Raw genomic sequence first — 27625 nt, 5'->3', positions numbered from 1 at the left:
CGTTGTGAGGGGACAGCTACGCATGCCAGGATGTGATGAGAGACGGGCACGGTTGCCCCAGTAGCTGGGCACCGCCTCCAGGAGGCACAAAGCCTTCTAACTGGCTGCTTAGCAGGACAACAATGGATCCAGTCGGTCTCCTGGCTGCACCATGTGTGCCTGGCTCAGGGCCTGATCCAAAGCTCCCCTCCATGGGCAGAGAGACTCCCTGCTCTTTCAATGGCTTTGGGTCAGGCCTGGAGCAAGAGGTGCTCCTGGGACCAGTCAGCTGCCCATGTGGGAACGCCATCTGGCAGTAATAGAGCAGAGTCAGCATCCCTTATGTACGGGCACGAAGGATGGAAAGGCAACCACAGATACGCTAAGCACCTTGACACCTCTCTCCATTCTGGTTCCACTGGCAGGACAAAGGCTCCCACCAAAGCAAACCCAAGTGGCAGCGAGGCCAGGCCCAGCAAAGCCCTGTTTGGAGAGATGGGTTACACTGGCCTTGCCCAGTCTGACAGAGTCCTGCAGAAAGTCTCCCTGGGGGGGTTGAAACTCAAAGCACAGCAGGACAATGACAATGTGCCAGAGAGACCCATAAGCAAAACCTCCCCTCGTTCAACCTCACCACTGAGTACTTCACAGCCAGAGCTGCAGGCAGACCTGAATGGAGAGCGACCGTCAGGAAAGGCTTTGAGCACTTTGGGGCAGGCTGATGTGGGAACTGGATTCAAGAGAGGCCAGCGTCATGCCAAGTCTTCAGGGGCTGCCTGCGTATTCCCACATGGCATCTGCCTGTTCTTTTCCTCATCGCCCATCTGACCACGTGCACACAAGCAGGTAGCTGGTGCCAGCTTGAATCAGTCTGGCAAAGCTAGAACAGCAGCATGCACACTACTGCCTGGGACCTAGGCAGGGACTTGGGCTGGACCCTGCAGCACGGCGTTGCCAGAGGAAGGCTTGCTGGGGCACACCTCCGTGTGCTGCAAGCACATGTCCCAAGCGCTTTCAGACACAATCACGCAGAGGGGCCCCTTTGGGCTCAGGTTCATGCCAGCAGGTCGCCAGTGCCACTCTCAAGCTGCTGCAGTGTAATGGCCGAACTCAGCTTTCACTTGCAAACTTCAGGGCTTTGCAACCCTGACCTCCAGAGCATACCTCAGAGGCAGGATTTGAGCGTGGCAGCTGCAGACAGGTCTGTGAGTGCTAAGCGCACCGAGGAGCCAGCTGCCGCCATCATCAGCAAGTGGTACCGCAGATACCCAGGGCTGCTATTGCAGGGGGCAGCTACACGGCGAAGAAAAGCTGGAGGCATGGCCTCTCCGAGCCCTGGGCCTGGGTTCTTTAGCCCAGCAAGAAGGGAGGGGAGAGTCTGATGGCCCAGGCTCCAGCCGGAGCTGGAACCTCTGCACGGCCATCGAGCCAGGCTCAGACACAGCACCACCCACTCTCCTTTCCAGGGAAGCCATCAGCCCGGTGAACTTTCACTCATCACGCAAGGGGAGGGACAGAGCGCTGCACCGTTCAGTGCGCGATGGCTCTTCCTGCTGCTCAGCTGGCGGAAGCTGTCTCCGGGGGCAGGCCATGAGAGAGCACTCCCCTTCAACTGCCCACAATCCCAACTGGGGCCTGCATGCACTGTGGACGTGAAGAAATCATCTTCTCACCCCCTTCCCCAGCGCATCAGCAGCACCAGCTGACTCCCCGGCTGAGAGGACGGGTTTGGTGATTCATGACTGGCTCCCAAAGCATGCACCCAGCTCTACTCCAGAGGAGACGTGACTCCAGCAGCTGCACCAGAAGGGTGGGACACAGGCAGGGGAGAGGACAGCTAAATAAAAGCACCTTTAGAAAGAGAAAACTTTTGAACCCTTTTTGATACAGCACTTGGGTGTGTCCAGCGCTGGAAGGAGCAGCTACAGCCGACTCGCCCGCATAACTGAAGCCATGTTAAGCGCCGGTGGCCGATGTACCTATGACCTTGTCCATGGTTGCTGAGCACCTGGTTTGGCTCTCACAAGCAGCCTGAACCAGAAGTAGATCCCTTTTGCTCTTGGTTCCCTGGTAAATAGTCCTACTAGGGCTAATCAGAGTTACTGACTGCCCATCGCTGTCACAAGACCCTAGTTGCACATGCACAGCGGAATTACACCTCGCTGCGAAGGAAGAGGCTAGCAGGAACCAGACACGGACACAGACACCTGCGGCACAAGGGCCCCATCCTGCCTCCAGAACATACCAATATTTCCAAAACAGTCACAGGGACAAAACCAGCCCCAGCCCAAGTGAGAGCAGTTGGAAGTGGCCAATCGATGAGCCCTGGATACAGTTACTCTCCACAGCTGTTCTCCTCCACACCCCCCATGTGGCACTAGGGCGAATGGAAGCAGCTCCCACTGCTTCAGAGTGGCCCCTGAGGGGAGATCAAATCGCAGCAGCAGAAAGCAACATGCTGCTAATCCTGGCGCTGGTGGCTCAGTAAGGCACCAGGCTAAGAATTCACAGCAAGAGTGACCCCTCTCCCTACACGGCAGGGGCCAGGCAGCAATTCAGACACAAGTCTTCCCAGCCCCACAGACACATCACACCCCTGAGGACAGGCCCAGACATGCAGTAAGCCCAGACCAAAACTCAGCTCCCTGCAGAGACACTCACTGGACTTTTCCTACATCCTAGGAAGGGGCAAGAGAGAAGCCCTAGAGCAGCAGTGGTGGTGACACAGACCTCTCCCCATCTCTGGAGCAACAGTACCTCAAAACAGCATCAGTGGAAAACCAAGCCATGGGCACTTGTGATTTTCAGTTCATGTAGGACCTCCTATAAACAGAACGCCTCCATATTCTCTTTAAATCCCATCCTCACCTCAACTGCCCTTCCAGAAAATCACCCATGTCCATTTGGGCATAGAACGACCATCCTAATGCTCCTTCCACTACCAGCTGCACAAACCCTGGCTAGGATCTCTCTGGTGGGGTGCTTTGAAGAGGGGTTCTCTCTGCAGACCAAGGGATACTCCTGCTGGCCTCCATGCCACACGGCCGTTTCTAGAAACAAGGTGCACTGATTCCCAGCACATTCATGAGTAGACGGGTTCCACCTTCCAATCTTCTGGCTGCCACATATCCCAACCTGGCTGTCTTTGCTCTCTGCCAATGGGACCTCAACCTACTAAGAGAGCAGGTCACCCCCAACCCACAAAAGCCAGCTGCAGCAGGAGCCATCTCTGACACAGAACCACCCAAACCATTTGGCGAGACCATCAAATAATAATTTACTGTGATTCACTCTGTGGCTTTGTACAGTTGCTGGGAGAGGAGGCAGCAAAAGGAGACTGGGGGTCGGGGAGGAAGTCACTTGACAGGCCTTGCTGGAGTTTGAAAGAGTCCATGTGGGGCTCAAGATACCTTCCTCCTCATCATCTCCCTTCTCCCCGGACGCCTCCCGGAGCCATTTACTGCTCTTCCATTTCACCCATCCGCGTGCACTGCACAGTGGAATCCCCTCCAAGTCACTGTCTGGTCAGCTGCAATGAAAAAGGGGGAGAGGAGCTCGAATCAGCAGCTGTTCCTATCTACCCCATTAGCCCCTCCGGGCCCATGGCAGCTGGTGGAGAGGACGTGAGGTGTCACACAGGATTGGGAAAACACATTCCAGTTCCAGAGTTTAACCCCCAAACCACCTCGTTGGCAAAGCACATGCTGGACTGACGTTCGCTCCAGAGCCTGAGACAGGGCTTTGTGCTCGGATGGGGGTTGCTAACTCGCCAGGCTCCTTTCAAGACTCCAACCTTTACGGATACGGGGCATTTCGATGCTGCTGCATCCTGGCAGGGCACATCCCACTCTCAGATCCCTGCGCCCTGGTGGGCAAATAGCAGCACCCTCTCCCCCAGGGGAACAGCCCAGGCCAGGCAAATGTTTTATATCACTGCCTCGAACTGGCACAGCTGGGCACCCAAGACAAGCTGAACACAGGCAGCTCCCGCTGGGCTTGAGGGGCCTCGTGGGTGCTCAGCACCTCTAACAAATCAGGTCCTGCAGTAAGGTGAGAGCAGAGACCGGCCTCTCACCTCCCAGCTGCCCCCAAAACATCTGTGCCTCTTTTCCCTGCACCTCTGGTTTTACTCTCCTCTGCTCTTGGCCTTTGCCAGATACTGCATCAAAGGGGAGCTGGGAGCCCAGGGCCCAATTCCTACCTCAGTCACTGGCACCACAGGGAAGTTGCCTCCTCTCTCTGTATCTCGCTTTATTCCTCATAAAAATGGGCCTGCTGCCCTGACCCATGTGCCAGCGGCACTGCACTGCTCATTGGTCAGACAGCTCTGATTTTACCCCCTGCTGTCCTGAAGTATGCAGTTCCCTGGAGCTTCTAATTTTGGAAGAACCCCTCAGAAAGACGCTCTCCCAGTTAAAAACTGCATTATGTTTGCACTGCAAACAAACAAGGGAAAAGAGGCTCCACTTTCTTCTGTGCCTGGGAAGAGCCAGAGAGGAACTGCAGCATCGGGGGTGGGGGCCTGGTAATTGGATGCCAGTTTTTTTCCCCCACAGTGGTAAAGTCTCTTCATTGCTACTGGGATGTACGTGGCTCACAGACTAGTCAGACCAAAATGCTCTCAAGGCACATGTGACGGACGGCTGCCAGCCCCACTCCTGCTTTGGCAGCACCGTTCTACCGGGTGAGGCAGAGGGGAAGGGGAGGTTAAGGAGCTGTTTGGAGCTCTCTGTGTGCTTTCAGCTGAAAGCCATCATCGCCAGAGCAGGAAAGGAGCCCCACCACGCGTATCCCTATCCGGAGGAAATGCTTCCCAACATCTGGATTATCTGAACATCTGGAAACCTCCCGTAACAACAAGAGCTGCACTAGGCCCGGCATGAGCCTCATTCCCACTGGGAGATCCTGTCCCGGGTCTCCTCTCAGAGAGCTATGGGTGGGACGCTCCCCTGTGTTTGCCTTGAGAGGGGGATGTGGTCAGGGAGGGAGGAGCTGGGGAAGGGCTCTGCTGAGTTCCCCAACTTGCCAGCAGCCATGCCTGGGGATGCAGTGGAGGAAGATAGCTGCCACACCTTCCACCAGCCTCCTTTAGCAGCTCCAGGAGCTGGATAAGTCCAGCTTTTCCCCTTGGAATTTATGATCTATTAAATGAGGTGGTCTGGGTGCCCAGAGACCTCTATGATCCAGGGAAGAGGCGCATCAGACACAGCAGCTTCCCTGGCTAGCGTGCTTCAACCACAGCCCTTAGGGTCAACAGGCTAGTTCAGCTTCCTGGACCCATTCACTGCTAGCTGCTTGCCAATACTACTGCAAGGGAGAGCCCAGTCCCCGGGGCGGGGGGTTTGGGTGATGTGGAAAGCTGGCCAGAGGGAGAATTAAAGCCACCCCAAATGCTCCCTGCTGGGCACCAGAGAGCTGACAGCTGCTGTCACTCATTGCCCTCTGGGCTGGATCCCACAGGTCTGCAACCCGTGTGCTGCATCCAGTGGTTCAGAACAGAAAGCCAGACACACAACTGTGGCTGGACGACTGATTTATAAAGGCAAACAGCCCTTTTGGGGCAGCCTGTACATGGCGGGCAACACATCTCCACTGGAGCCAGGGAGGGAAATCCAGTGCGAGGAGTGGCTGGGATGGAGCCAACATGCTAAAAACCACCAGTGTCTGAAGGAACTGGCTGCCCGGAGCACATATGTGGGGTTTCCTACCTGGCACAGCTACATGCACTGCTGTGACTACACTTCTATTTCTAGCACACTCAGTCCCTGCTAGGGCACAGGTCATCTCTGGCTGGAAACCACACGTCCAGCTCCAGCAGAGACGTGCCCCGAGCATAACATGCCTCAAAAGCAGCCAATGGGAAACCTGAGGAGCTGGGACTGGCACGGTAACGCACACCAGCTGGGACTTTAGGACAATGCCTCTTGGGCTTGTGCACTGGAATCAAGACAAGGCAGGTGAGGTCGTTCCTTTTATTGGACCAGCTTCTGTCAGTGGCAGAGACACTCTTGAGCCCTGGTCTCTGCCACCAACAGACCCTGACCCAACAAGACAGAACCTGCCCAATGAGAGAATGAACCCACCACCTTGTTCTCCTCCCACACTGGGGCCAACACGGCCACCACAGCACTGCCAACAGAATCAGAAATTCAGGTCCCAGCCCCGCTTATCCTGACTGCTGGAGGTTTCAGTGAAATGATCTGCTCTTTTCTTTCGCAGCCTGGATTCACACATACAAAATGGGAAATTACTGTCTAAGGAGGAGGACTGGAGAAAGATCCAGGGGTCATAGCAGACCACAAGTTAAACAGGAGTCAACAGTGTGACACCGTTGCAAAAGCAGCAAACATCCTTCTGGGATGCATTAGCGGGAGGGTTGTAAACATGACACAAAGTAATTCTTCTGCTCTACTCTGTGCTAATTAGGCTTCAGTCAGAATAGCCTGTCCAGTGCTGGTGCCGCATTTTAGGAAAGATGTGGACACATTGGAGGGAGAAATACTGTTCTTTGATTTCTGGTAAAAGGACAAGACACAATGGGCTTAGAGAGACATAAGGGAGGTTTAGGTTGGACATGAGGAAAAACTTCCTGTCAGGGTGGCTAAACACTGGAATAAATTGCCTCAGGAGGTGTGGAATCTCCTTGATTGTAGATTTTTAAGAGCAGTGCAGACCAGTGGTATCCAAAAGCAGTTGACTGGATTGCCACATACCTCCCCGCACCCTGCTGAGCCAGGCACCCTACCCTGACTCCCTCACAAACTGCTGGTGACACACCAGAGCCACACGGCCCAGAGCCCCAAGAAACTCGTGCTCTGCCCCTGGACCCCCAACCCCTGAGCCACGTGCGCTCTGCCCCCCAAGCCCCAACCCCTGAGCCACGCGCGCTCTGCCACCTGAACCCCAAGAGCCGCCCAACAACAAGGCGCCCTGTGCAAACTGTCCTGCAGCCCCAGTCAGCTGCAGGAGGAACCATTTCCGCCACCGCTGCCACACTTGTCCCACCACGTTGTGGGGCGTGTGCACAGAGGGCACTCCACGTGTGCGGCTCCCAGGATCCTCTCCACCACATCGTGCTGCCCAGTTTGCCACGTGGGCGAACAGGCAGCGTATTGGACACGGCAGGTTTAGACAAACACCTGTCAAGGATGGTCTTGATGGTGCTTGGTCCTGCTGGGCTTCTTAGCGCAGGGCACTAAACTTGGTGACCTCCCAAGGTTCCTTCCAGTTCTAGTGTTCTCTGATCATCAATGGCACCCTGCCTCCAGCTCCCATCTGGCTGCAGCCCACACTCATCTCTGGTACATTCCTCCTCCTCCCACTGGGCTCACCTTAGTCATGAGATCACACATTTACAGTTCATGCAGCCAGGGCCACTTTCATCCGGTGGGTTCAGCTTGCGTAGTTTGTGCTGCCGGATCTCCCGCACTAAGGTATAGAAGGCATCTTCGACACCCTGGAAGAGAGGTACAATGTTCTGCAGAGTACCACAGCTGCTCTGAAACTGGGTGGTGGTGAGGACAGATGGACCCAGGTGACCGCTGGAAGCCTCCTGCAGATAGTGTACTTCACACGTGTTTTGACTTTGAGTTAAAGGGATGAAACTGAGCCAAGAAATCCTGGAGGACTCCCAGGAGATGATCCCTGCTGGCAAAAGGTGGCACATCACCACCAGGCTACCAAGGGAAACGGAGGCTCCATCTCCAGGGACACCAAACACAATGTCAGCTCGTCCCACTAGGAATTATATTGGAACAACGCTGAGCAGGCTGCCCGTTTCCCATCTGCGACTCTCCCTAGCAGGGCACTTCCCCCAGAAGCTACACTCCTGTGTATTGGCTGTGTGTTGGCAGGAACTGCAGGATGAGGAGGTTAGCAAAGCATTGCAGGCTCAGACAGCCACGTAGCGAGGTTGCCGTTGCGAGATAGAGGTGGGGAATCTCTGGCCCCCTGCATGTCTCCATGCCGTGGGCTGGAAGCCCTGAACCTTGAGCCCACAAACACACCTCACCCACCCTACGGAGCTGGAGCTGTGAGCATTGTCTTCGAGTGATTTTGAACTCGACACGCCACCCTTGGCTGCAGGTGCTGCCCCCACAGCTCCCATTGGCCTGGAACGATGAGCAACAGGAGCTGCGGGGTGGGGTCGGCAGGTCATGCAAAAACGCATCCTGTTCCTCCTGCCTGGGGCCACAGGGACATGCCAGCCGCTTCCACATCTGGGAGCTGCTGGAGATAAGGGCCCACAGCCCCTCCTGCACCCCCAGGTCCCTGCCCCATCCCTGAGCCTCCTGCTCGGCCCTAATGCACCCCAACCTACCCAAGTCCACTTAAGCACCCTGATTCCACCTCAGACCCTGTATGCCCTCCCCAAATGCCTTCTCTGAGCCCCCTGCTGCACCCTGAGCCACTCATCCCAAGCCTCACTCCCAACCCCTGCCCCAGCCTGGAGCCCCCCTCAGTTTTAGCCCCATCCCAATTACAGAGTTCCCAACTTTCCTGACTGGATGCTGTTGCCATTTGCAGCAATGGCATCCAGGCTGCCTGGTGGGGAACACTGGCAACCCTTATCCCAAAGCCTTGGGGAGCCCTGAGCCTCCTCTCCCCACCCTACCCCATGGGGCTGTGGGTGGCCCAGGAGTTTTATTTTTTTGGTGGGTGGGGTGGGGAGACCAAGTCCACCCTCTGTCCAAAGGGCAAGCAGCATTCCCGGACCCCGCTGCAAGTGTGCCACAACCCTGACCTCCAGGAACCCCAGACAGCAGCACGAAGGCCTGGTCAACCCCAGGCCTCTCTCCTGAGACCACCAACCAGAGCTCCTATTAGCGCCCCTCTGGCGAGGCAGACCGGGCCAGGTCCCATGGCCACACCTCTCCAGCCCATGCGTGACATCCCATACCCAGCAGTGCCCACGCCCCAGTGCAGGGCACTCAATGGGCTCACTGGCGAGAGAAAGGAGTTCTCTGCTGGCACAGCCTGAAGGTGGCAAATCACTCCTCAAACCATCGGCACTTCCCCCACTCCCGGCACACAGCCACTACTATAATCCACGCACCCGTTCTGCCATCTCCAGGCAGTGGCACCAGGAAGTTAGGGGGAGAGCAGAGAAGACAAAGGACCCATCTTTTCAGAGAGGGGAGAGGGACGAGAGGTAGCCATCACCCCTGCACCTCACGTGTTCTCCCAGGCCCAGTGCCTGGGACACCGACGTTGACCTGGAGCAGCTTGGGGTAAGACAAGGTTGGCATTAACCAGATTACCTAGTGGGCCCATTTAATCCTGCCAGGCACTCGTGAGCCAAGGCTGTGAGTGCAGCACCAATACACTATCCTGGTGTGCTGGTGCAATGTGGCCCTTCGTGCTGTGACCCAGCATTGTATCATCACAATGCAAACCGGCCTGGCGTGCCAGGACACAAGCAGCAGCCTTGGGAAAAGCTGGGGTGGGGAAAGTGATCCCCAGAGTGCCAGCCGTGGATTTATCACCCCAACAGCATCACTCAGAGTGCAGCCAGGTGGCAGACAACCTCTGGGATGGACATCCAGGCAGCAGAACCCAGCTTCCTGACAGCATTGCACCTGTCTGCACTGGCCTGCTCCAGTTCAGGCTCGCTCTCACACCAACGCCGTCAGAGGAGAGGCTCAGCACGCTGTGTCATTAGTGGCTGGAGTGCTGCTTGCCTGACAGCAAGTCAGTGTTGCTCTGTCAACAGGGCCGTGCATCAGCTCTGCTGCTGTCAGTCACTGGGCTCCCAACATTATTGCATGAAGGGAAGGGCAGGCTCAGTGTTAGTTCCTCACACGGGGCAGACAGCAGCAGTGGGAGGGGCAGGAGAGGAGGTTTCTCCTGTCTGAGCCATTTATTCCCACTCCAGCAATGGAACGAAGCGTCGAGAAGAGGAGGGAACCAGACAGGCTGGCGTAGCCTTGCAAGTTTAGCCATTTGGGCCAGGTGCCCAATCTCCTCCAGGCTGAAAGGTCAACTTGTTTCCTACCAGCGCCCCAATCCCAGGGCCCTGGGCTTTCGGGATATACTATCTCCACACGCCCATCTCTAGCAATTGCCAGAGACCTCCTCGCCTGGATTCAGGGGCAAAAAAGTTTGTGCAGAAATCCCCCAGCACCAACCTCCGCAAGCCAGCATGACTGTCACCAGAGAAAGGGAGTAGCAGCTACGTGGGCGAGAATGTTTAGCTGGGTCACGTGGGGAAAGGGGCTGGTAGGGTGTAAAAAGGGGGCCTTGGGAGACTGCTCTTTGTTCCCATTCTAGAATCCTCTCTCCTCCTACCTGTCTGGTTTTGGCCGACGTCTCTATGTAGGGGATCCCATAATTCCTGGCCAGGTCCTGTGCTTGCCGGGTCTCCACGGTCCGGGCTGGGAGGTCACACTTGTTTCCCACCAGCACCATCGGGACATCATCTGAGTCCTTCACTCTCTTGATCTGCTCTCTGCAGAGACAAAGATGCTGAAAGTGAGGGGACGAGAAGCCAAGGGGACAGGGTGGGAGAGGAGCCATTTCATCATCACATGACAACGGCAGCTCAGTTCACAGAGACCCTCGTGACACGCGCCGCCTGTAACAGACAGGCACAAAATCCTGCAGCGCTAATCCCAGCCCCAGCAAAAACCAACAGAAACTGCGTCGAAAGACAGTCAGGTGTCATGTGAACATCTGCTCTGGCCCATTTGTTTTATGCAGACAAACGTGTACGTTTCTAAAATGATTACCTGGGGCGTGCTTGTTACTCAAAGGCTGGGGACAAGGCAGCGCCTTTGGCTTCAGGCTCGGCATGGCTGGGCCACAAGGTCTTGGAGGTTATCTGGGAACGATGTCCCCCATCAGCAACAAAACTACAGTCAGGCACTGTACCGTAATCCCAGAGCACGAGGCAGCTGTTCGGGGCACAGCAACAGCCCATATCCCGGGGCAGGAGCAAGTCTCACTTGCTCCTATGGAACGGCAAAGTCGTGAGCACGGAGCCCACTGGCTGAGACCTGCCTGCCCCTCGGAACAGAGCCTGTTCTCCCCTCTCCTTGCCGTCTTGCACAGCAGGAGCTGCGGAGATCGATTTCACAAATTGTGCAATGCCATTAATTAAGACAGAGGGGAGAGGGGCAGGAAGGGATCAGCTCTCTTCAGTCCTTGTAAACATTTAAATGTTACATTACCAACTCCCCCAAGGCCACCAGCAATCTTCCTTGGATGGATTTCATCAGAGCTGCTGACATTAGCCGCCTGCTCCTTCCCTTCCCTAGGGAATTACCTCTTGTGGCAATTCTCTTTCCTGGCTGCCAGTACTGCCACACAATACAAGTGAGGTCCTGGCAGGAGGCGCAGCACTGCACAGCAGCCAGGCCTGCCCTTCAAGAAGAGAGGAGACCCCCCGAGTCCTGCCCATAAGGGAAGAGTCCCGCAGAGGACACTGACCTGTACTGGTGAATATCTTCGAAGGACTTGGTATTGTTAATGGCGAAGACGCATAGGAAGCCCTCCCCCGTCCGCATGTACTGGTCGCGCATGGCGCTGTACTCCTCTTGGCCGGCCGTGTCCAAGATGTCCAACAGGCAGGTCTCTCCATCAATGACTACCTGCTTCCTGTAGGAGTCCTGCAGGGCCAGCAGAAAGGAACAGTCACTCGGTGAGAATGAGCAGGGAGCTAACTCAGGGGTCTTCTGCCACGTGAGCTGGAGCGCCAAGCCTCACACGCTGTAGCTAACAGGGCAAGGGGAGTCTTGGCTCACCCGATTCGCCCACACTGAATGTTTGTACACACCTCACATAGCACAGCTGCAGCTTGGGGGGCAGGGCAGAGGGTCAGGTTGGGGGGCAGCACAGGAACAGGGACTGCGGCAGGTCAGCATGTGGTGCACAGACAGCGCAGAGGGTTGGGTCAGGTCGGGCTGGGGGCTCAGGAGCAGGAAGCGTGGCAGGTCAGTGCGTGGCGGCGGAGGACCCACGCCTGGAACAGACCGGGCACCACCAGTCAAACTGTGGCACATGGGCTGCACTGCGTGGAGGGGACTTGCATAATCTCTGCTCACATGACGTCCAGTGCTGCCAGCCTTAAACTGACTCAGCCTTTTTTACAAATGGAGATGGGGCAGGGCAGACCCGGCTTCCCCTTCTGCTGCCAGAACCTCTGGCCTTTTCACAATCCCGGCTCCCAGCAGACAAGGTGCACCTGGGACACTGCTGCCACCCAGCCCAAGACAACTTCATTTAGTACAGTCCTCCTTGTGCCTCCCTTCCCGAGGCAGCTTCTCTTAGGGAACTGCAAGGCACAGCCGTGGTTCAGTCACCTCCTGTGGCCAGACCTGGAAACCCCCAAACGGGGTGTGGGTGAGAGGGGGCTTGAGGTCCTGTGAAGCATGGACACCTCCCGCCACCTCCACTCAATGCTCTAGGGCAGACTCTACCTAATCAGTCCTGGCAATGGCAGGCAGAGAAGACCTGCTAAAACCATCCAGTCCAGTCCTCACCAATGCAGGCTGCGTCCTGCTGGGTATGTTCTACAGCCCTCTTTCCCAAGTAGGGTCCCATATAGTGAAAATAAGGATTCCACAAGAAAATTCCTCTGGGGCTCCCTGCCCTGCCGCTGCTGAAACAGCAGAGTGACATTTAATTGGGTTAGCGGCCAGCAGGATGGCAGGAAGGATCCTGCCGTTAAACTAATTGAATTTAGTTCCACTATTTTAGCGGCAGCAGGGCTGGGAGCTGCAGGGAGCCCCTCACTTGCACCGCTACCTGAGCGGCCACATCCCTCTGGTGGGCATGGCTCAGCTCACCCGCCTGCTCCAGCAGACACCTGCACCAGCACCACAGATGGATTAGTCCGGGGTGGCAGGGGATTGGTGGCACAGGTTTGTGGGATGGGGGGGAGGAAGGCTGAGGCAGGTAAAACCTGGGAATGGGGTTCTGCAAAATTCTTTCGAATTTAAAAGGGTTCCGTGAACAAATAAAATTGGGAAACACTGTTTTACAGCATTTCATCCACCTAGTCTTGAATGGCCCAGCTGCCAGGCTTCCCAGCAATTCCCCTAGGAATTCCCATGTCTAGGGCATCTCACTTGCAAAGATTTCGCTCCTGTGACACATTTCTGAAATCCATCCCATTGCGGTTAGCCATTAGCCAGCTCACAGCTGCCAATGTTTCCAGAAGCACTCAGTATTCTTAGATGCCCCAATATGCTGAGAGCACTCCGCAAATTTGGCACATGTCAAGTCGCCTCCCAAGATCAGTAATGTCTCCCCTTTGTCTAAAGATTTACTGAAGCCCTAAGTTTGTAGCAAATACTACGGCTGAGGTTGCCAACTGGGTTTTAATGATAACCTCCCCCCTTGCTTTCAATCTTTTCAAAAAATTCTCTTGTGCACAGGGCATTTCTCACACCTGAGCTATGTTCAAAGGTACAGCTGGGACAGCAGGATGAAAATACATTCAGTTCTGGAAAAGGCCCACACACTCTTCCCATGATAGAATGCCCATTTTTTACATGGAAAAAACAAAAACAGCTACACCCTTGAAATCCAAGGTTTAAATGGGGATCATTCTGGGGCGTTCCACTGTAGAAAGCATCTGTTTGGTGAGAAAAAGTTACAAGCAATTTAAAAAAAAAAAGTCCCCTATGAAGATTCTCAGTGGGAATCCATGAAGTCCTGCCCTTTAGGTGCCATCGCATTGCCTCTCTGCCCAGTCTAACCACAGAGGATGTTGCTAGGACAAGCTGCATGGATCGGAGGATTGTCCTGTTCATGCAAACTACAGAAACACCTCAGTCACCTTCTTCCCAGCAGTCCAAACTCAAAGCATAAAAATACTCAGCCAACTGCCTTCATAGCAAGAAATGGAGTACGGAGGTGGAAATTAAAGGCGTGAAAAAAATTGTGCTCGATTTTGCAATTTAAAGACTGTTCTGCAATTCTAGCTGCGTTCTGTAACATTTTGCAAACTCAGCCTTCACTGTACAACCAAAATTAAATGTTTAGCTCTTTCAGTTGCTAAGATTCAAACACCATAATGTAAACAGATGGGCTATTGCCCCTTTATCCCAGTCATAAGAAAAGCTGTTCTCCAGCTGAAGAACAGAAGCAGCAAAGGTCCATGACAGTATCAAAGGCTGTAGACAGAGTTAACGAAGTCAACAGGGACCTGTTCCCTTTGTTCATCGCTAGGAAATCAACCACCAAGCACACCTTCTGAACATTCCAGGCTCTGCAGCGAAACCTGACACCAGACCCACCGGGATCCAAGAAGTCAAAAGAATCCACAACTGTGACCTTCTCAGTAACCCTGGCCAAAAAGGGAAGGCTGAAAATGGAGAAGTAACAGAAGAGACCAACGAGAATGAATGACTGGCTTGGCAAGATGCCAGCCACTCTAAAAGCAACTGGCACCCTGCCCTCCCAGGAGGCATTCACACTATCAATAGTGTACCTGAAACCCACCTGATGCCTTTCGCTCACTATGAGAAACAAGGCTCAGCTCTCTGAGGTCCCAGCCCACAACTCACTGGCCCTGAGGGCACAAACTGGTGAAAATCCACCAGCAAACACTGCTCACTTGTCCAGGGATGTGGCTTAACCAGCTCCTGTCAAGGCTGGTCTTCCCCAGGAAAGATGGGGGAATGTGCAGCCAAAAAGGCTCTGCCCTCTGTATTTTCAGTCTCTCTCACTGAGGATTCTTTTCAAACACGCTTCCAGCTGGCAGTTCTCCCACCAGGCCTGGCTTCTGCTTCTTCTGTACTCTTCGCCAGTTGAGTACTGAGCCTGCCAACCACTGGAGCTCAGCTGTGCTTTCACGAAGACAGAGGGTGTGCAGCAGGCACAAGCACACAAATGTGAGAAAAGCTGCACTTCGCCTCCTATGGCTAAAGTGAGTTCGATGGGAGAGCTGGAGAGGGGCAAAGGTTGCAAATAGCCTTTCTTTCCCTGTCTTTCTATGGGGGAGAGGTGCCCCACTGAGGCAGAAACACCTGATAAAGAAAAGGTTCAGAACCACTGGGCGAGAGCCAGCACTAGAGCTGTAGTCTGGCTCTTTGGCTTGGCCTCTCCAATTTGATCGCTCCATGTTTAACCAGAGAACTCACTTAAAAACAGGCAGCCCTTGGAATTCACCGCAGAGTTTAAAAAGCTGAAGATCATAGAAGCAACTCACCCCCATCCCATCTCTGATGCCACTCACCTCTATCGTGGGGTCATACTCATCAACAAAATGGTTCTGAATGAGCTGTATCGTCAAAGCACTCTTCCCAACGCCTCCTGCTCCAACCACCACCAGCTTGTACTCGGTCATCTTCCAGCTGACCCTGGCTCAGGTCTCCAGCAGCACCACCACCTGCAAGGACAGAGATACAGACACTGTCAGCATTATGTCACCTAGCTTTGCTGCTGCACCAGAGCCACCCAGGAGAAAGCCAGTGATGGCTATGCAGCACAGCAAGAGGCACTGGTACAAAGTGGGGACAGCTGCAGTTGGAAGGGAGTAAAACAACTCCCATTCCCACAAAACCCAGCCAGTTACTGCAGATCGTTAGTTCATGTAGTCCAGTAGTACCTTTACACCCCAGAAGGACTTGGGCCCTGGAGTGCTAGGTGCTGTACAAACAGAGAATCTAAACAGGCAAGACAGCTAAACCCTGTTAGGGAAGCACAGAGGGGCGAGGTGCCTGGTCCAAGGTCCCACAACAGATGATTGCTGATACACGATGCTGTTGTCCAACCCATTCTTCTTTGAAAGAGAGGTTCAGATGATGGTTATACCATCAGCAAGTTAACCTTTCTCTGGAAGAAATCTAATCTCCAGGCAGCCCAGGGCTACATGCAGTGTTTTTGTGCTGATACTGAGTGCCAGTACCTCAGCAGCCCCAGGAGCTGACTGAGTATCGGCTCCTTTTTTGTTTAAAAAAAGAAAAAGGGGCACTGGCTTTACAGCTACTGTCAATGGAATTACAGCAGAAGTAAATTCTGCCATGCACTGCACTATTCTCTGTTGCTCCACACACATACAAGCCACCCACCCTCTAAATAGACACTTGTGAAACAACCCAATGAGGAAAGCAAACGCCACCCAAAAGAGCCTATTGTCTCTTTCATGCTTGAGGGTGCCTCTAAGTTCCCTGGAAAGATATACATATGTGACAGAGAACTATGAGATTGGGAGAAGGGGGGAAAAAAACCCAGCCAAGCAGCAGTTTGGAGGCTGCTAGAAATAGGTAGGACCTAACGAGTAGCCAGACCCAATCCATTGCAGAGAGAGAAGAAAAAGGGTAACACCCAAGACAACTGAAGGAGTACAAAGGAAAACAGCAGCTCCAGAGAGGCAGACCCATTAGGAACAAGGTACTGAGTTTTGAGAAGGTTGGACACAGGCAGGGAAATGCCTCTCTGATACACTCTGAAACTTACCAGAGATGTAAGAGAACATATGGGGAAGTGGGACTAAAAATTTTGGACACAGGTGATGATAAACTGAATACAGATACACCCCCTTGCTAAATACTACTGCTGTCTTGCTGGCCTCCTTAGCTTCCCACCTCCACTTCTGCGGTGGTCAGGTAATCCCAGCCCTCTTGGCCTTGGCTGAATATCTTCGGGGGCTGTGGGTTTCGGGGGTTTGTTGGAGGGCCGGCTCACCTTTGTGACTGAATGTCAAACTTCTGGGGCACGTTAGAATCCACTGGTTCACACTGTCTGAAAATCTTTTTTCCTTCTGTCACACAGCACTGTGCCTTTGTGGAGGCTGACTGGCTTTATTCTGCATTAATTACCAGATTGTTATTTGAATGCAAATTCATACAAATTTAAATCTGAATTAATCTTGCTTAAAATCATGCAAACTGTGCCTAAAAAAACAGAGGGGCACGGCCAGAAGGGAAGTCTTTCAGAACAGAGAACTTCAGTGGTAAGGCCAATTACCTAGCGTCCTCCATCAGTAAGAGAAGTTACTTTAAATAATCCATCTGAATTAAAACCCATTCACATATTCTATCCAAAGCAGAACACTGTGCACTTCTACAGCAAAGGCTATCCAATACTATCAATGTACACAGCGAACATTCATGAGCTGAGCTCTGTTAAGTAAAGCAGTATTTTACAGGTGGGGAAGCTGAGGGATAGAGAGATTAAAGACAAAACTGGCACCTAACTTGCCCAGTACGAAGGGAGCAGATTCCCAGATAGTGCTGAGTATCTGCTCTACAAAAAGAGGAGAGTTACTTGTTTCTCTAACTGGTGCTCTTTGAGATGTGTCACTCGTCCATTCCAGGTAGGTGCGTGCTCATCACATGCACCGGTGCCGGAAGATTTTCCATCTGCAGTATCTGTAGGGGAAATCAACTCCTGCACCCCCAGTGTGGCCTGCATATGCTGTCAGGTCCTTCTTGCCAGAAATTCCAACAGCGGGGAAGGAGGGTGGGAGGTGGAGTGGACATAGGCAACATCTCAAAGAACACCAGTTACGGAAACAGGTAATGTCTTTTCTTCAAGTGATTGCTCATGTCCATTCAACATAGGTGACTGCAAGCAGTATCTCTGGCGACTGGTAGGAGCTTAAGGACATGCCAATTGCGAAACAGTTCTGCTGAATCCAGAACCTCTCAGGCCTGCGATGTGTTGGCATGGTGGGTTGAAAATGTATGAACTGAGGACCACACTGCAGACTTGCATAGGTCCTCTACTGGAACATGAGCCAGGAAGGCTGCTGGCAAAGCCTGCATGCTCTCACCAGCAGCGGCGGCTGGTCTCCTGCCAACTCATCGCACATCTGAATGCAACAGATTATCCAGTCCGAGATCTTCTGTGTGGACACTTGTCCCCTCCTCCTCTCAGCGTATGCTATGAAGAGCTGGGATGACTTATGAAATGGCTTCCTCTGATCTAGGTAAAAAGCGAGTGTTCCCTCCCTCCATGTTTTGACCCATGTGGAATGTGGGGACAAACTTGGGAAGGAAGGGCAGATGAGGCTGGAGCTGCACTTTACCCTTACAGACGGCAGTACATGGCAGGTGCTGAAGTTAAGGCTTGATTTGCCACAGGGAGCTTTCGGCCAAGCACAGCAGGCCTCTGATTTCTTGAGGGTGGCCCCAGGTTGCCCTTCCCACTCCCAGGGGCTCACTGCCTCCACAACGAGGGAATGAGGTGCTACATGCACATATAAGCACTCATGCCTCTGGGCAGGGAGAGAATACTTACGCTCTGCTTGTTCAGAGATGCGGGGCAGAGAGGAGGGGACCTGCAAGAAGGCTTCAATGATCCCTGCAACCACATCATGAAGGGGCAAGGCCACTCTGGTCAGGGCTACCTAGCCAAGTACCCAAAGTAGGGCACCCCCGAGGCCATGCCATCGGCACCGACAAAATGAGAGGCAATGGCGGAAGTGGGGCCTGAGCCAGCGGTAAGGAGGATGGTTCCGAAGCGAGGCTCACTGCTCGCCTGTCCTTCTGCAGGCCCAGAGACTTGACTCTGTCAACTTCTTTGGCTTCGTAGCCAGAGCCAAGGACAGGGAACAGTGCCGAACTCCCAACAGCACTAGCAGTGTGCTGCACACCAAGGCATTAGTGCCCGCTGCTAAATCAGAGAACTGGCCATGTGCCAGAGAGAGCTGACTCAATCCTCCAAGGAACATCCCCCCTCCAAATTTGCAAACCCAGCCCTTATTGCTAACCTGTGTTTCTCCTAGGCACTGCAAACAGTCATCACCAGGGTAGCTAACAGGCTTAGGCCTGTGGTAACAGACACAGTTTCAAGCCTGGGGATCCAAGCATGCCCTGCCTGGAGGCAACATCCTTAAAGGGACCTGCACACTGTCCAAAACTGCATCAATTGACAAACCACAAGGAAAGGTAAGAGAACGAATCAAGATCAGACATGACCATCAGAGCGGTGGCACTGCAGTTCCAAGTACTGTCACTGATGACAAGGCGGCACTGAGGGTGGAGGGGGTCCGGCAAGGCCTTATAGAGCATGGCATGTGCACACCACTCTAGGGAGCACTGAAGCCGGACCCCCATGGATACTGCTGAGGGAAAGTCTTCCGGCACTGGTGCATGTGGCGAGCACACACCTACACTGAATGGACATGAGCAAGTGTAACCTACACCCTAGGGGTATGGCTCACTGGCCCATATAGTGGCACCCAGGCCACTTACCCAGAGAAAGGAGTCGTCCCCTCTACAGCCTTAGCTGAGAGCCAGCCAGCTTTTAGCGCAAACCACAGAGGCTCCTGCACTGAGTGCCAGAGATCCCAGGTTTGAGCCTGCTTGTGGGCGGTTGCACGTGGGGGCTTGTTGAGGATTTCAATTGGATCTTTGAAGCACGGGATCTGCTCTCTCAGCTAGGGGAAGAGCATAACCCACACACCTAGGCGTGGTTCGCTTTCCCACGTAGTGGCACCTGGACCACTTAGAGAAAGAAACGAGTGTCCTCTGCACCCTTAGCTAAGAGGCAGCTGGCTTTTGGTGCAAACTGTACAGGCTCCTGCACTGAGCTCCAGAAGTCCCAGGTTCGAGTTTGCCTGGGGGCAGTTACACAAGCACTTGAATAATGAGACCCTTTTAGAAAGGTCAAAAATCTTGGCTTCAATTACTTGGTTAAAAATCAAAGACCATGTGGTTCATGGTAACAGGGCAGCTGGGAGCAGACTCCTAGTCCTTACGCTCATCTCTTGGAAATGCCCTTTTTTTGGAGGGGGGTGCGCGTAAAGCAAACCTTTTGGCTAAAGGGCATCATCTTCAGCACGGAGTTAACCCCAGTCAGCCTTCTGCAACAGGTTCGGAGGTTGAAGGGCAAGGCCTGTACTGAGTACTGGAAACCCTGTCTGAGGAGCAACAGCAAGGAAGCAGAGCCCAAGCCCACAGCCCCCCTCCCCCCCGACCCCTCTGTGCTCCTGAGCTGGGGATGATACTGCAAAAAGGCTTGTTAAATTTCCCCAAGGCACAGAGTGCACGTTACGTACAGGGTGGCCACATTGCTCAATGGCAAATATGGGACACTGGCCTCCAGGGATAGGGGCAGGGCAGCTGTCCCATGTCAGGGCTCCTTGGCAATAGAGGCTGCTGCTCCAGGGTGAGGTACCAGGGATGGGGGCTCTGCAGCCTCCAATGAGGGGCACCAGGGATGAAGGGGAGTTGAGGACGGGGGCTCCAGAAGCTACTGGGTGGGGTGCTCCAAAGCCTCCCAACAGGAGGGTGACCAGGGAATGAAGCAGGTGTTGCCTCTCTGAGGCGTGGGAGGCCAAGGAACGAGGCAGCTGACCTATTGAGGGGCTCCTGGGCAGAAGGAGCTGCCTCCCCTAAGCGTAGGGCACCAGGGAACAAGGCAGCCCCGCCACCCCCGCCACTGTGGAGTTCGCCAGCACTAGGGGCTGCCACCCCACAGAGGAGTTCCCCTGAACCAGGAGCTGCTGCCACGAGGTGCAGAGCTCTGGGGAACAGGGCAGCCACACAGTGGAGGAGCTCCCTGGCAGGAGAGGCTGCCACCCCAAGACACAGGGTCCCAGGGAACAGGAGACCCACAAAATAGGGGACAATTTGCCTATTTTCTTAAAGTCGGGATGCCTGTGAGACAGTTTAAATATGGGAATGTCCCAGTAAACATGGGGCACATGGTCACCTTGATTACGCACGAACACCCCCAGATGCAGCCAGCCTGACTTATTAGCCCTGTGTGAGGTGCCAGGGGATGGCATCTGTGACCAGTACAGTGGGAAAGCCAGGCTTCAGCAGAAAGCTCACTGCCACCACCAGCCAGGGGCAGGGATGGGTACCTTTTATGCCCCCAACACACACACACACACTCTCTCTCTCTCTCTCTCTCTTTTACTCCCAATTCCACTGTGAAAGAGGAACTCTGACTCAGCGCATATGAGAGGAAGATTACAAAACCCTGACCGTTTCAGTAGAAATCCACCCCCATCAGACTACGGCTACTGCCTGCCAGCAGCAGGCTGAGGGTCAGGTATCAGCATGTTGGTATCAGCCGTAAGGCCAGCCAAGCCCATCTCCCCTGTGGCTCAATGGCCCAGCCTCCCTTTGGAAGAGTGAGACGCCCTCTAGCTCCCGCCCAAGCGGAATGGGCCACTCAAGCTGGCGTGTTTGTTTTTAAAGCTCTGGCACTGAACTCAGTGCTCTTGGAGAGGATATAGGTAGCGTGAGTAGAGCTACCAACCAGGCCCTCCCCCGCAGCATGCTGTAATCCCCTGCTGTGCAAGATGTGAGTGCTCCCCTCAGTCTCGGGCTGCAGCACCTGGGATCCTGCGAGCAGTCAGGACAGTCGAAATCTTCTGGGTCAGGTCCCTGAATTTACAGATCCAGGCCTAGGAGGTCTTGTGCTTGCTCAGGCTGTTGCCTCTAGAATTCACTTCCCATGCTGGCCCACAGCCAGTGCCTGCTAAGTTTCAAGGCTGCGTATTTGCTCAGGCTTTCGCTTGTGTGTGTGGTGCAGTGGGGTGGGGAGGGAGAGCTCAGTTTTGTGCGAGGCGAGAGTTCACTTGTAGTTTGTCACCATCAGTAACACTTTGCACAGTGTGCGTGTGTGCTTGGAGCCTGTGGGATGAGAGAAAGCCTCATTCTAGACCTGCCTCTTCCCCCAGCCTGCAATCTTGTCTGTAGCCTGCTCCCCACAGACTCGCCCTCACCCCTCAGCGCTGTGCCTGATCACACCTCCTGCTCCTGCAGCCCAGCACTGACCTATTGCACCTTCTCCTCCTCCAGCCCCGTACCCCACAGCCCCGCAGCCTGAGCCATGGAACTGTCTGCACCAATACCTACCCCTCCACTGCCCTGCCCTCACCCCTCAGTGCTGAGCCATTGCAGCGCCAGCTCTCAAACCATGCTCCTCAGCGCTGCTCATAGGAACATGCCAGGAACAGAGCCACAGGAGCAAACCAAATGGCCTCCCACAGGGCAGTGTGCTAGAACCCAACCCTCTTCAATGCAGACACCAATGACCAGCCCACACAGAGCAATATGAGGTGCTTAATACACACCTAGGACCTATGCATTATGTCACAGGAGAAGGACTTTGCCACTGTTGAGAACAGACTGATGTGCACTGAGAAAGCTTTAAGCCTATCGCAAGAAGAACCAGCTCTGTGCCAACCCAATGACAAGATCTGTGATGGCCTTTCACTTGTACCACCCCAAAGCCAAGTGGAAACTAGCCACCACCAGAGATGATCCTAACTAATCACCCAGAGCTGGGTTACCGGGAACTACACGAGGCCAGATGAAGGTTTGACCTCTTAAATCCGGTAATCTCTTGTCTGGCAACATCCATAGCCCAGCATTACCAATGATGTCGCAGGACCATAGTCCAGGGGCTGGGGCCAGAGCATGTGGATTGTAGCATGGTTGAGGATTTCACATCTGCTGCAGAAATCGGGTCTCTAGTAGTGGAAAATTCACCCACATTATGCCACCAGTAAGAGGGAGGTGTCTGCCCAACAGGTTTTTTGGAATTTGGAAGGTGCTTCGGAGGGGATGCAAGTGACAGCAGTAGAGGTGCTGACACCCAGTGAACACAGAAGGTGGCACTGAATACACCAGGGCCTGGTATGTATATGTATTGTTAGCAGTCTGAATAAATATGGTAGGAGCAGCCTGTTACCAATGATGTGCCATGTAAGAGAAGATCACAGCTGATCTGAAGGGGTGTTCTAGAGCCTAGAGGTTCTCTACACACATTTGCATACATCTCAGCCCCCTGTGTGGACACTGTCTCGTTTTGATTTGAGCAGCTTATTCTGGTTTTACTTAAACCTTGTCCTAATTGAACTCCTGGACTAAACTGAAATGAGTGTCCACACAGCCTTTTGCACTACTGTAGCAAAACTGGTTTAAAATACCACCTTTAGATAACCATATGCCACTCTGCGTTAGATAAGCTCTTGCTGCACTGTTTATATTAAAGCTGTTTAATACTGGAGTAGGGTCTTCAAAATCCAACCACCTCTTTACTGGGAGCTTTTGGAAAGAGCGAGGTGGTAAATTCAGTATTTGAATTTGGTATGTAGCTACCCGCATAGCTGGCAGCAGGGAAATGTTTCCTCCCTTCTTGTGCCATTCCTGGCGGGGGGGTCAGTAGCATTCAGATTCACCTGCATATAATTTTGCTTAACAGCTTCCTGTTGGGCCCTGCAGTGTTTGTATGTACTTCTTCCCTCTTGATGTCACTGGGCAGCAGTTCTGCAAGGCAGTGGTGGCAGATGGCTGGTTTCCATTGAAAACAGCCCCAAAAAATGGAAAGTGATCCACACAATGCACCTCAGATTTTTCACCCCATTCTTTCTGCACATACAACAGGGGTCCTGTGAAAAGCAGGAACCTGTACCAGACCGAGTCCCTGTGCCACTAACCTACAGCATGTACAGCTTGTTGACACACAAACGTTCAACCCAACTGTCAGTCCTCTTGCTCCATCATGTACCTGGTAGAGTGTGCGCCTAGGAGGACACTCAGGTATTTGTATGACTTCCCGACACGGGGCCCTCACCATGTCAACTTGGAACGAACGCACAAGCTTTGCTCGAGTTACTAGTGCAAATCTGGCATGCAATCGAGAGCAGGATTTGACCATGGAATCGCAATCTTTTGCTCACATCTTTCTCCCCTGCACTCCCCAACTGTACTGTGTTCTTCCCAACTTCCTGCAAAGAGGGTGCATTTAGAATGAAGACTGTTGGAGGACTTGGGGAAAAGAAGGTTTCCTTGAATGTTGATTTTAATATTCTTTGATTACTCTAGATACTATAATCTTGCCTCGGAAGCTGGACATCTAACCTACAGAACCAACTCCTTTTCAGCTTCTCCAAACTCTCTTACTTCTTTAGCAAGATGCATCCTAAGGAAAATCCTAAGGGAACCTTGAGTGCAGCATCACAGAAATGCTTCTGTAGCAAGCTACCTGTCTACAACCCATGCAACCTACACTGACGTAGCTAGAAACAAGAATAAAGCCTGGAATAGTCAGAAAGCACCTTATGCACTGACATCCACCACAGTTACTAGCTGACTGCTAGAAAGGCCATCCTTTTATACTGCAAATGCAAGCTCTTTGAAGCAGTGACCATTATTCAGGGTTAAAAACAACCTGCAACTAATGGTCCCTCTACTCTTTTCCATCCATGTACAGAACACGTTTTGTGCGCGCAAAGGCATATGTGAATGTGCACCCAATTGTAGAAACACAAAAGTTAACTATAGGCATTCTACTAAGCAGCTGGGCAGCATCTGAATCTCTCCCAAGGAGCTACACAAGTGCACATCTGACAGGGAACGCTGCCTGCAATGCCTACGTCAAAGAGTGGGCTTTTGCCCTTCCCTCCGTTCCCAGCCTTCTTTATGGAGAGGGGCTGAAAAGTAATTTAACAAACAAAACCAAGATTTATACCTTTTTTTAAAAACTTTAAAATATCAGGAGCGTCTGGTACACTTGGAGGAACATTTGGGCCTCTCAGATGTTGTGTTTTGAGCTCTCACACCTTCTGTGACTTTATTGGAGACATCTCGTCTCCAAATAGTTTATTTGGGATTGGAGAATAAGGTGTTAAAGAATTTTTCAACCAGTGATGAAGTCTGCCTACATCAGGCGTGTCCAACCCATGGCCCTGTACAGCTAGTAATGCGGCCCCACAAGATCGTAAACTTTTAACATTATTATGTGATTTATATACATTAACTATATTATATATTTTATATGCGGCCCAAGACAATTCCTCTTCACTCAATGCAGCCCAGGAAAGCCAAAAGGTTGGACGCCCATGGCCTACATTGAGAATCTGCCCGCACTCCAACCACAAGGGCTCTGGCAGTCACAGACTCCGCTGAAGCAGTGCAACCCCAACCTTTACACAAGGAATGCATGAGGTGCAAATGGAGTCTGAGACATGGGGTTTGACCCATTATATCTGCGTAATTTTCAGGTCACTCATCGCTTCTGTGAGAGCAAGAGCCCAGTACAGGCAAGGCACAAAGATCTCCTCTCTGCTTAGCTTTCACTCTTTTCTTCAGTGAGGTCACCATTTCATTAGCCTTCCAATCACCATAGAGTCCTCCAGGGTCCACTTAACCTGCCATTCTCCAAAACAATGAAACATGCAGGTTCCTTTTGAAGCCAAAACCTTTCACAGGGCCTCAAAACCACCATCAGGAGAAAGAAATAAGCCCAATTTACTTCCCTCCCTCTGAAGGTCACATTTAGCTGGGTAACTATACCTGCACCTGCTAGGGTACTGAGCGCTCCCTGGGAACCCATGACTCTCAGGAAAGGGAACTGGAGGGTTGGAGAGAAGGGAGGGGAAATGAAATAGCTTCTCTATCATAGTACCAAATGTTCACAATGCAGATGGGCAACTTTCCTCAATTAATAAGCAGCAGCAGTCCACAAAGGCATAGGTCACATCAAGCTGGGTTTAATGGGGAGCTGCTGAAGCTGCTTTCACGGACAGCCAGTTATTTACTCCCATCTTGCCCCATCCCTAGCAAGTGCGCATGTTGCTAGAGATCTCATGCTGTATCTGTAACAGCATAGCTACCCACAGCTATTCCATGCGCACAGCAGGAAAAACTGGCCAGTGTGTGCACAGGTTACAGACTGCTAGCTAGCTACCCCCTTGCCACCCACTGAGACCCCAACAACAGACGAGGGCTGCCTGCAAAGCCAATTCCTTCTGATGAAGGTTTCTGGGCTATCAACAAAAGGGGGCAGAGAAGGAAAGCAGGCACCTGCTTGAATGGTAGTTATCAGGAGTCAGTGTGGGACTCACTGGATGGAAAATTCTAAGGCCTGGTCTGCAGGAGTTCTGACTAGTTGACTGCAGGGTCCTGTCTGACCTTAAAAAATAATCAATGGAAGAAGGGGAGTTTGCAGCTCTCAAGCAGGAGTGACTTTAAAGCAAAGACAAATTAGAAAAAAACCAAGAACATTTCCACTTCTCTGTCTCACACTGGATGCTGTGGAACATGCATGGCAGGATCTGAAAAGCCAGAGCCCAAGCGCTTACGGTTCAAGTCAGTCTTACTGCAGTAACATTCACCTTCTCTGCCCTCGTTACCTAAATGGCCTGCGTGCAGATACCCCAGAAGGATGCCAAATGATGTCCACCAGACAAGCAAGATACTGAGCCAAAAGCCATTGGAGGTGATTGACTGGGGAGAGAACTGGAAAGAAAGGATAGGATCAGCAATGCCAAGCACACAGCCTCAGCACAGATTTGGAGCTGCTGCTGGATTTCACGACCTTGTGGATTTTGTGCTGTAACATGAGGGTTGCTGGCTTCTATTCAAAGCTGTCTAGGAAAGCTTAACTAAGCACTTCCGCCCGGCAGCAGCGGCTCCCAATCCAGTAGCCGGCAGATCCTCCCTGCCCCTTGGCCGCCTCTGTGGGCTGCCCAGGCAGTAGGAGCAGCATCTCTTCTGGAAACAAGAAACATCCGCCCCTCACACAATCGGGACAATGAGAATGGAGCACTCACCCTGTGCCTGGGGTGGGCTGAACCAGCCTATGCCGCTCTTCTTCAAATGAAGAGGGTTACTGCTGGGGGAGGAGGGCAGAGAGCTTGCCCCTTTAATCCTTCATCTGCCTATCACACAAGCAACTGTTCTAGTTTATCAAACCAGGGCTGTGCCCTCCAACCCTGCTCAAAGGTGCGCATTTTCACACTCATACACGGTGGAACATGGCCTGCTCCAGACTAGGCTCCAATGGGCACGAGAAGTGCACAACTGAACAGTAGGCAGGCAGCACCCATGCACCCAGGCCCAGCCAAGGGGCTGAATATTAATATAGGAGGGGAGAGCCAAGAGTCATCTATCATAAATCCTGGCCAAACTACCAGTGGCTGGGAGCCGCTGAACCAGTAGCCAGAACATAGGGAAGATGAGCAGTGAGGTATCGAGCTAGCCCAGCCATCCCATATAGACTGGGTCACCGCTTCACAAGGTCTCGCTACAAGGCACACTGAAAGTCACAGAGTATAAAGCACTGCGTCGGCATGGGCACTATTCTCAGCTCTGCCACCAACCTGCTGGGTGACACTGGGTAAGTCACTTCCCTCTTCTCTCTTTGCCTAGTCTCTTCAGACCTGAACTCTCCCAGGGCTGTCTCTGATTCACACATCTGTTCAGCACCTAGCACAGGGAGGGCCCCAGTCTTGGTCAGGATCTCTCGGCATGACAGCCATACAATCACACATTTTGTTTTGCTAGATTCTAAAGATACCCAGGAGAACACAGACTCATGGAACTGCAGGGCTGAAAGGGGCTGTGAAAGCTCATCTCACCCTTCACCCTCTGCTGAGCCAGGAACAAGTAAATGCTAGACTATGCATTACAGGTGGGTGCGCAGCCAGTTCTTACAAACCTCCAGTGACTGGGATTTCACAACCTATCTTGGAAACTTGTCCCAGAGTTTAACTACCCTGATAGTTAGAAATGTTGACAAGTTTCCCTTGCTGCAGATTAAGCCCATTCCTTTTCTTTCTCCATGCAGGGCAATCAACCACTATCCTCTTTATGACCACACCAGCATAACAGAAGACTTACGAGGTTCTCCACTCACTCTGGTTCTCTCAGGACAATACACAACCCTGAAGGCCCAGCTGCCAACGAAGCGTAAGAGAGACTGAAGAGCCAAAACCAACATGGGAAGAAGG

General features: G+C 52.8%; 1 protein-coding gene across 1 annotated transcript in view; it reads right to left on the bottom strand.

Annotated features, from left to right (window-relative positions):
• Window positions 1–3237: 3237 nt before the first annotated feature.
• The window catches only part of HRAS (HRas proto-oncogene, GTPase), a 66635-nt gene continuing 42247 nt past the window's right edge, over window positions 3238–27625 (bottom strand). Inside the window, exons 3-7 of the mRNA XM_074996002.1 lie at window positions 15161–15313; window positions 11407–11585; window positions 10267–10426; window positions 7311–7435; window positions 3238–3508 (exon numbers count right to left, since the gene is read on the bottom strand). Coding sequence (XP_074852103.1) covers window positions 7316–7435; window positions 10267–10426; window positions 11407–11585; window positions 15161–15271 — 570 coding nt within the window. The 5' untranslated portion in view covers window positions 15272–15313 and the 3' untranslated portion in view covers window positions 3238–3508; window positions 7311–7315. The remainder of the gene's footprint in view (window positions 3509–7310; window positions 7436–10266; window positions 10427–11406; window positions 11586–15160; window positions 15314–27625) is intronic.

The sequence above is a fragment of the Carettochelys insculpta genome, chromosome 6 (genome assembly GCF_033958435.1).
Source record: "Carettochelys insculpta isolate YL-2023 chromosome 6, ASM3395843v1, whole genome shotgun sequence".
NCBI classification, from domain to species: domain Eukaryota; kingdom Metazoa; phylum Chordata; order Testudines; family Carettochelyidae; genus Carettochelys; species Carettochelys insculpta.
Note: the sequence above shows the minus strand (reverse complement) of the source record. Positions and strands in the feature narration are given on the sequence as shown.